Raw genomic sequence first — 9,546 nt, 5'->3', positions numbered from 1 at the left:
CTGAGCATTTAATTAAAAAAAAAAAATCATACCTATGAGGTGTGCTACAGGAATTCAGATACAGTAAGATGCATATAAAACCCGACCTAATTGTGGTAAAGCAAGGATTATGCAGAAACGCACTTCAGGAAAGGAAACACGTGCATTACAACCATTAAATGTCCCAAACATCTGAGACATTTCCACGTCATCTTTTGGAAAGATACATTGTCCACCTAACGTGCGCATGATTGAACTGGTCCAGCCCCCTGGTTTCTCAGGAGGGAGATAAATTCCCCAGGCAGCAAGTGGCCCCAGTGCCTGGGGACAGCAGTGTCCAGAACTGCCAAGGGCACCTGGGGTAGGAACACTCGCTCATTTGTACTTCTTATTTTGAGCCATCAATTGGTCAACTTTTACAGTCATTGAACATATTTTGGCAAAAACACCACAACTCCCTTGAAAGGAAGAAAGTTTCTGGCAGTTTACAATAGAGAAGGCACCAGCCTCCCCACAGCGAGGTGGCTTGTTCGCCATACAACAGACACACAGGGGCCAAGATCGTCCAAATCAGTCAAGGCGTGAGCCTCGTGCTGGCAAGCCAAGCCCAACACGAACCTCAACCTCTTCAGTAAGGCCCTGGAGCCTGTCACTGTGGGCTGTGGTCGGGAGATGGCCAAGGGAGGGGAATATCTGAAGACTCAGCCCCACTGGGAAGCAGGGCAGGAGCAGGGCCCCCTCCTGGGGACGTGGACGTGGGTGTGGGGTAGGGGCAGATACAATGACTAGCTAAGGAGGGACCTTTGTTAAAGCAGTCAGTACTCTGGGCTGCCACAGTACGACCCGCGAGGGGCCTTCCTTCCCTTCTAATGTCCATAGGCCCTGCCCTCCCTTCCACCAGGAGGGTCATCCTGCCTGACAGCTGCAGATGCTGACCCGAAAGAGCTCTTGTTTGTCCTGGGGAATGGCAGGTGCCCACGAGGACATGCACTACTGACCTCAAAAGAACTAAAGACCTCAAGAGTCCCTGAAGTGGCTGCATGTGACAGTCAATTTGGCAAAAAAAAAAAAAAAAAAAAATACCATAAATGCATAAAAACAATTACCAAAGTCTTCCTAAGGAACATGATTACAATATATTAGCAAATTCTGTGGCATAAACATCTTCAAAAGCATCAGCAAAAGTATTAAATATAAAAGCAATATGTATACTCCCCTTCCCATCATCAAAAAATAAAACAAACAAAAAGAAAAACCAACCCAAACCCAAGAACCAGCAAAGGCCTGATGTGTAGTGTGAGATCCGTGGCACAGCCACCCTACTGCCGCAGCTCCACGTAGTTGGCAGGGAAGAGCCCGTACCTGCCCTTGCAAACCCCACGCCACCAGCCGTCATCAATCATCTCAATGTTGGTGATGATGTCGTCAGGGTCAAATGAAATTTCATCATCGCCCGCTGGGAGAAAAGGGCACAGAAAAGAGGCTGAAATGAAAACGTCCCTGGTCTGCCCGCCAAGCAGCCCTGCCAGGAGCAAGCTCCCCAGCAGCCACTGTGAGGTGCCGCCTCTGCCAGCGTCTGACTCTGTGCCAGTCCACCGAGCCCGGCTTTGCAAATGGGGCCAAAGCAGTTACAGATTCAGCAGAACCCACCTAACAAACCACCAACCTGCATTTCTTCACGAACCACTTAAATCTTGGCAGTTCTGCTCCCTTCCCACTCTCCCTTCCTGGCAGACACATCCTTGGAGAAAGGACGCAGCTACCCACTACTCCCAAGGACAACATGGGTTGTGTGAGAGGTGATGGTGCAGGGACAGCTGGAGAGGCTTTTTTTAGAGACAGGGCCTCGCTCTGTTGCCCAGGCTAGAGTGCTGTGGCATCGTCATAGCTAGTCACTGCAGCCTCGCCTCAAAACTCCTGAGTTCAAGTGATCCTCCTGTCTCAGCCTCCCAAGGAGGACTGCAAGCATGTGCCACCATAATTTTTTTTGGTTTCTTGTAGAGACAGGGTCTCAGTATGTCTTCCAGATTGGTCTCAAATTCCTGGCCTCAAGCAATCCTCCTGCCTCAGCCTCCCAAAGTGCTTAGATTACATGGATGGGCCACTGTACCCAGAAGGGTTCTCATAAATGTGAAAAGTGGCCACCTAGCAAGAAGCCCGAGGTGACAGGTAGGCAGGGGAGCATACGGGACAGGAAAGCTCTTTCTTGAGGGAGAATGCTGTGTTTAGGAGGAGGGATGGTAACGGGAAGCCCGCCCTTGGAGGTGGCTGGGGGAGCAGGGAGGAAAGCAGAATGCTGGGGGATCTCACGTCACTCACAAGATGCTCATCCACTAACAGGGAGGGTAACTGTATGCCAGATGCCACGAAGCCCACGTGAAGCACGAAGGAGAGCCACACAGTGCCCACGGCCCTCCTGCCACCAGAGTGGCCCCAGCCCAGGAGATGAGACCGCCTCTTCCAAACTGCCAAGTCCTCAAGGGGCAGGCAGAGGGGACTGTCTGGTGGGGACAAGGCAACAAAGACAGATGGGAACGGGTGGGTTGGACCCTCACTGGGAGGGTGGAATGGGCTCTTGAGGGCGGTGCCCTTGGTCTCCAAAAGCACAAGCTGGAGACTCAGGGTTCAGAGAAAGATCGAAGACGATGGGTGTGCATGTGCAGGGAGACGCATGCTTGGCCTGTACTTACCACTTTTCTATAAACAGTCTCGAACTGTTGAAACAGTTTCATAGTAATGCTACTATGATTTTTTGTTGTTGTTGTTGTTGAGACAGGGTCCCACCCTATGCCCCTGAGCAGAGTGCAGTGGGCATGGTAGCTCACTGCAACCTCAGACTTGGGCTACTATGATTTTTTAGAAACAATTTGTTGAAACAGTTTCAAGACTGTTTATAGAAAAGGGACTCTTTTTTGTTGTTGTTGTTCAGAGAGAGTCCCACCCTATGCCCTGAGCAGACTGCAATGGCGTCATAGCTCAATGCAACCTCAGACTCGGGCTATGGGCATCCTGTTGCCTCAGCCTCCGGAAAGCTGCTGGGATTACAGGTGCTTGCCTCAGCGCAGGGCTAGGTTTTTTTCTTTTTTTTTTTAGGAGTCAGGGTCTCACTCTTGAACTCCTGAGCTCAAGCAATTCTCCCTCCTCAGCCTCCCACAGTGCTGGGATTACAGGCATGAGCCACCGTGCCGAGTAGACTCTTAGGAGACCCTAGAGGACGGTCCCACCCCGGTGCACGCCTCGCCTCACCAGCCTGGTAGTCGTAGAGCGCGATGGCTGTGATCCCCAGGTCGTTCTCATAGTCGTCGTAGGTTGTCTCCTCTGGAAGCAAATCAAGGCAGGCCTGAGTAACACCCGAGCCCATCAGCACACCTGCCCACTTTCATCTTTCCATAGATAGCACCTGCTAAGGTCTGGGTGGGAGCTGGTCAGGGTGGGCCGAGCTCTCGTCTGGAAGGTGCTAGACTGTGGGGTGAGAGGCACCTGCTGAGGACATAGGGAAAGGTCTCCAGCTTTGAGGGCAAGTTCCCCAGTGAGCTCAACAACCTTACTCTAACTCCTACAGCGTGAGAACTAAGCACTGTTAGAAAGGTCCTGTGTCATGAAAAGTGATGGGGAGGAGGTGACACTCCTCGTCACAATGAGGGAGGAGGCAGATCGGCCCAGATGTGTACTCTCAGGAGCAGTTAACCCGCTCTACTACCAATTTTACAGCACTCCAAGTTGGGCATGGTGCTTACATTAAGCCTGTGTAAATATATTAAATGAAACCTCATTTTTAAAAATAAAATGAGACCAATTTTAGGGCCTATCTAATTGGAATATCTACAGAATCTTCAAAGTGCATGGAAGACCTCTGCCCTAGACACCCTGGCTCCCTGCACCAGACTCTCCTCTGTCCACTGCTCACAAGAGCAGCTGAAGTCCCTCCCTTCCTCTGACGCCTACCCACCGCCCCCAGCAAGCAAGGACCTTCTCAGGACCCCAGGACAGGAGATGCCGCCCCACTAGAGACGGGGTGTGCAGCAGTTCCAGGCAGGGGCAGAGGCAGCAAGGGTGGGGCAGCAGGGCAAATGGGGACACCAGGACGCTCTTCACAGGGCACAGAGATGCTCAGCAGGCTGCACGAGGGAGTGCCTCATCCCCAAGAAGGGTACTGGGACCTAGGGACCCCCTGTACCTGCTGGATAGTGGCCTGGGGTCTCTGTGCTTTCGTAGACGGCCTCAGGGGCATAGGCCAGGCCCTGCTGGCTGCCCGCCTCTTGGTAGTCAGTAGCTTCCACGCTATAGGTAGGCTCCAGCTCACTCACACGCACGGGGCCTCCGTAGCTTGGCTCCGCCTGGAATGGAGCTGCATCCTGAGCAGGGGCAGACAGATGGCTCATGCGGCCCGGGATGGCTTCTACAAAGCAGCAGCCATGCCACTCCAGCCCACAGGAGCACACAATTTCCTCCTTAGCCCCAGAGAGGATGGAGGAAACAGACATGGCATCAGGAGGCCCAGCCCACATGAACTGTCAAGATGGACCCGAGTGTTCAGAGTTCCATGTCCCTCCTCCTCCTGGAGGATCTAGGCCTTCCAAAGCCCCAACCCTCCTGTCCTGAAGTAACCACAGCCCACACGGCCTAACAGGGGCCACATACTCTCCTGGGCTCTAGCCTAGGGGCAGCAGTCTTTCCTGGGTTTGATCTGGTGCTTTCTTTTTTCACATCCCTGAGGCCTTACAAGGTACCCAGCCTTCCACCCTTGTGCTGCCCACCCACACCAGAAACCAGCTTGCCCATGTCACCCCAGCCCTACCTGAGTAGACAGGGCTATCTCAACCAAACCCTCTGTGCAAAGACTCAACTTTAGGCACAAAGGCACTTTGGAAACAAACCCCACTTCTACAGCATGAGCCTGAGAACATCCCAACCTGCCTGCCTAGCACCAGCAGGGCTGTCGTCAGCGCCTGCCACCAGGGGCCAAGGACCCTCAAGGGTTAGAGGAGCATGGTCAGCGGCCAAGAGCAGCACACACAGGGCCCCAGCGAGAGGTGGGCTAGAGCTGGCTGTCCACAGTGTAACCGGGCAGGGAGAGCCACTGGGAGACGAGGGAGGCAGCCCCGCCCCGGGGGCAGGCAGTGGGGACCGCAGCAGGGCTAACTGCAAGGTAGCAGCCGGCTCGGGGTTCCTTTGGGTGAGACCACCCTCACGGCAGAGGGGAGACTAAGGGCTGGACGCCAGGTTGGTATTGTGGCCCCAGCTGGGCTGCCCGGCAGTGCCTTGGTCTCCATCAGTGTCCCCCATCACATGAGCTCTCCTTACCCTACCCCTACCCCAGGGACTGCACGTTACCAGCCTGCTCACCAAAGGACTAGCTGCTCAGTGTTGGCCAGACAGGGCACATGGCAGAGCAGGGATAGCATAAGGCCTCTTATCATTAAGTAATAAGCTACAAGTGAGAAGCCACAGCCACATCTGCCTGGCAACTGGCAGGATGAAGTGACGGGGGGAGGGCGCAGCAGTAGGAGCCGAGGAGAGAACTCTCCCTGGTGAGGGGATGAGGACACAGCCCCACTGAGACCCAGGCCCAGCTGTCTCCACAGCTCTCCCCACTCTAGTGAGCCACCTCAGGACTTGAGCTTGTGACCCTTGAAAATCACTGACTTCCATGTAAGCAGACACGACCATGTGGACCAGGACAGTGGCCGTGGGGGAGGAGGAGGAGCGCCTGGGGGATGCCAGACATCACACAGGCAGTTCAGTGACTCCGGAATGAAGAATGACAGCTGGGGGCACATGGGAGGGGGCCACTGAGCACCACCACCGAGGGAAGGGCAGGGGCCTGGAACACACTCACTGAGGAGCAGGGCCGCGTGGGGCAGCAGCACCTTGGTGCCAATGGGGATGGGGTTTCCAGAAGGGAACACGTTAGCATCCAATGCAGAGAACACAGTGAGAGGAAGACTAACCCGTCTGACTAGGTGGCAACGGGTGAGGGCTGGAGGGACGCCTAGTTCCCGGGACATGCAGGGGAAGGGATGGCATGTAGGCCTGAAGGGTTAGCCCAGAGACAGAGCGGAGCAGCGAGGGCCCCCTGTCTCTCCAGCTGCACGGCTGAGGAAGGACTTCTGCCTCGTCGAGGACAGCCGGTCTCTGCTGGCAGGCTGGAGACTCACTGAGACCAAGGAAGACACCAACCTCATAGACGGGGCTGGGAGACCGCCTCTCCGCAGCAGGCTGTGGGGTGGGGGACGCAGGAGGGGCTTGGGTCTTGGCTCTGGCTTGCTCCTAGGATTGAAAGACAAACAGCAGTCAAGAGCGTCCGCGGCCCTCTGCAGCGTCACATCTGCCCCACCGCAGTCCTGCGCTGTAAGAGAGGCTCCCGCTCCAGCCGCAGGCGCCTTCTAGGTGCAGGAGCAGAGACACAGACAAGCGGGGCGTCTCTACCCACGTGACCTGAGGGCAGGTGTGCTCTGAGGGGAGGTCAGTCAACTGTCCCAAGAAGGGGGCTGTGATGCCCCACAGGGCTCCTGCTGCCACCACACAGCCTGCAGGACCGTGGCAGGGTACAGCAGAGGTGACGCTTCTGGGCCTCTGAGGTACTGCAGTCACAGGCTAAGACGTTTATGACCTTAAAACAAGGAGAATGTGTTCTGCATAATGGGCAGTTATGAATCTGGGGGCCCTCACAGGGGGGGACTGCAGTAGGCAGAACAAACGGGCCCCACAGCTGCTGACCCTGTGAACATGTGCCCTACAAGGCCAAGGGGACTGCAGATGGGATAAAGTTAAGGACTGTGAGACATGGACACTTCTGCACTACCTGGGTCTGGTAGGAGGCAGGAGTGTGAAAGGTAGGGCAGATGTGCTGGGAAGTCAGAGGCTGTAGGGATGCTAGGAAGGGGCCACGAGAGCCCCCAAGATGAACACAGGACTTCTGACCTCCAGACTATGACATAATACATGTGTGTGGTTTCAAGCTGCTGAGGTCCACAAGAGGTGAGGTGGCCAGGGGTGGGAGAAGCAGGATCTGAACCCTGTCTGTCCACTGTGGACACTCCCCTCTCCTCCCCATAGACAGGCCCTCTCCAACGGCAACGGCCACAGTACCCTCCAGCCCAGGACCAGAGACCCGCTTCCTGACCTACACACCAGCACTGTCATAAATCCCCACCTCAGTGGGAACCTCCAGCGTCCTTGTGTCTTGTGTGCACCCGAGGGGCAGGAAACACATGCACATTGGGCCACCAGGCCTGCCAGCCACAACGCAGAGGCCCCGGATGCCCAATGCCATTGGTAATTTCACCAAAACAGCTGTGGGCCACCAGCTCCATTCACAGCTCCACCCAAACCCCCTGTGGACACAAAGATGCATATGTGGATGCGTGCCAGCATCCCCGCCTGTCACTGAGCGCTCGGGTAACCTTCCGGAGCACTTCTCCACAAAAGAAGGGGCCTGGGCCTTGGTACGTGCAGGGGAGAAGCTGATAAACGTGAGGAAGGAGGGCTGCTCACAGGGAGCAGAGCGCTGAGCACTGGCAAACACCCACCCAAGGCCCTTTTCTTCCCCATCCTTCACCTTCATGCCAAAGGCACTCGATGGCAGGGGTCAAAATTCCAAGTCACAAAATGAGGAGAGCATGAATTACTGAAAAGACAACATACTGGGTGAGGGGTGCCTGTGTGTATCTGTCTGTTCTTCAACAAAGAAAAACTAACATAGCAGCCTCTAGCTAGCAACTGTGACAGAGAGACCCTTAAAAGTCTCTAGAGGTAGAGCAATGTAAATGGCAACCCTAGGACTTGGCCGTCATGCCTGCCGCCCTGCTCGCAGCCACACTGGGGCCTGTCAGTCTCTGCCCCCAGCGTCTCCACTTGCTGCACGCTGATTTTCTCAGCCAGACCTTCTCCCACAGTGGAGACTTTCAGAACCCAAGGACTGACTTCGGGAGGAACCACCACGGATCTGCATGGACAGCTAGCTCCGTGCTTGTGATTTTAGACTCTACCCTGAGCTACCCGGGGAGTTTGGGATCTTCACCTGCTTCACAGAGGGAACACAGCACCATGGAAAAGTGGGCCAACGTCACGCCACAGGTGCCCAGGCAGCAGGTGGGCAAGTGAGGGCTGGAGTGCCCGGATGCCTGGCCCATCCAGAGAAGCTTCAGGAGAGAGAGCCCTCGCCTGCTGCCCACTTCCCAGAGCCCCCACTTCCACTTCCTCTGGTGAAAAAATGGATTGAGAAGCAGGTAGCAATGGAGCAGGCTGTTGGCAGCAGGTGACACAGGAGAGCAGAACTGCTTTTACATGGTGTGCCCCTTCTTAACCTTCCACCCAGAAAGAAGAGGGTTCCGAAAAGCAAGCCGTGAGAAAAGACATCTGAGCAGCCGCCGGCAGAACCTGGACAGGCAGCACCGCTGGTGGGGCACAGAGCCTGAACTAACAAGGCCGGCCCAGGACCTCATGACTGGAGACCGTACGTGAGGCTCCCAACGTGGAGAGCCTTGAGTGTGAGATAAACACGTTCTCCCAGGAAAACACCTGCCCAGGAAAGAACACACGCGGCCGCAGCCCCAGAGCCCTGCAGCCAGCAGCAGGCAGAGTGGCCCCACCTGGCTCACCTCCATCTTCCGCCGGGCCTCCCCCTGCTCCTGCCTCTCCTTAGCCATCCGCTGGGCCCTCTCAGCTTCTGCCTTCCGTCTGTCCTCCTGTTCCTTCTCCTTAGCGAGGTTTTCAAAGTTAGCTCTGATGTTACTTGTTTTACTGGTCACTGCAGAGGAAGGACAGAAGCGATCTGGCCTCAGAACACCCAGAACCCCCTGCCGTCCGCCTCGAGAAGGGAAAGGGCCTCCCAGCTACTGCTCAGCCCAGCCACTCAGAGCCAGCCCTGTGTGCCCACTGCAGTGGCCTGGGGTTATTACAAGTCTCGGATCTAGAAAATTTATCTATCTTTTTATTTTAATTTTTTTGGAGACCGAGTTTCTTTCTGTTACCCAGGCTAGAGTCCCATGGCGTCCTCATAGCTCACAGCAACCTCTAACTCCTGGGCTCAAGCGATCTTCATGCCTCAGCCTCCTCAGAAGTTGGGACTACAGGGGCCCACCACAACACCCAGCTCGTTTTTCTACTTTCAGTAGGGTTGGGGTCTTCCACTTGCTCAGGTTGGTCTCAAAGTCCTGAGCTCAAGGGATCCTCCCACCTTGTCCTCCCAGAGTGCTGGGATTACAGTGTGAGCCACTGCACCTGGCCTGGAAGATTTTTAAACTAGACATTATCATCTTTATCACCACACATTTGCAATTTTTTTTTAAAGCAGACAATTTCACTTAAATATGTCTGTCTCTGATAAGCAGTAAAAATGGTATTGATTTTAAGAAAAATCTCAACCCTTGATATTTTTTGATATTTTACGCGACAAAAATGGGAAAGACACCCAGGCTGCTACTGCTCTGCAGAGAAACTTGAAGGTGGCCTTGGAGAATGACACCTGAGTCTGAGTATCACCTCCCCACGCTACGCAGACCCAGGCACCCAGCAGATGTTTTCTCGCAAACACACTGAGCCCATCACGTCATGAACAGTTAC

At 54.9% G+C, this 9,546-nt stretch overlaps 1 protein-coding gene across 8 annotated transcripts in view; it reads right to left on the bottom strand.

Moving 5' to 3' along the window:
* Positions 1 to 505: 505 nt before the first annotated feature.
* CTTN (cortactin) overlaps positions 506 to 9,546 on the bottom strand; it is a 33,761-nt gene continuing 24,720 nt past the window's right edge. For all 8 annotated transcript variants that reach the window (XM_053562975.1, XM_053562978.1, XM_053562973.1 and 5 more), the window contains 5 exons: positions 8,583 to 8,731; positions 6,160 to 6,249; positions 4,157 to 4,334; positions 3,226 to 3,297; positions 506 to 1,435 (listed from right to left, as the gene is read on the bottom strand). In XM_053562975.1, the coding sequence (XP_053418950.1) occupies positions 1,299 to 1,435; positions 3,226 to 3,297; positions 4,157 to 4,334; positions 6,160 to 6,249; positions 8,583 to 8,731 (626 nt within the window). In that variant the 3' untranslated portion in view covers positions 506 to 1,298. The remainder of the gene's footprint in view (positions 1,436 to 3,225; positions 3,298 to 4,156; positions 4,335 to 6,159; positions 6,250 to 8,582; positions 8,732 to 9,546) is intronic.

The sequence above is a fragment of the Nycticebus coucang genome, chromosome 14 (genome assembly GCF_027406575.1).
Source record: "Nycticebus coucang isolate mNycCou1 chromosome 14, mNycCou1.pri, whole genome shotgun sequence".
In the NCBI taxonomy this organism is placed as follows: domain Eukaryota; kingdom Metazoa; phylum Chordata; class Mammalia; order Primates; family Lorisidae; genus Nycticebus; species Nycticebus coucang.
This window is presented reverse-complemented; position numbering and strand designations above follow the sequence as displayed.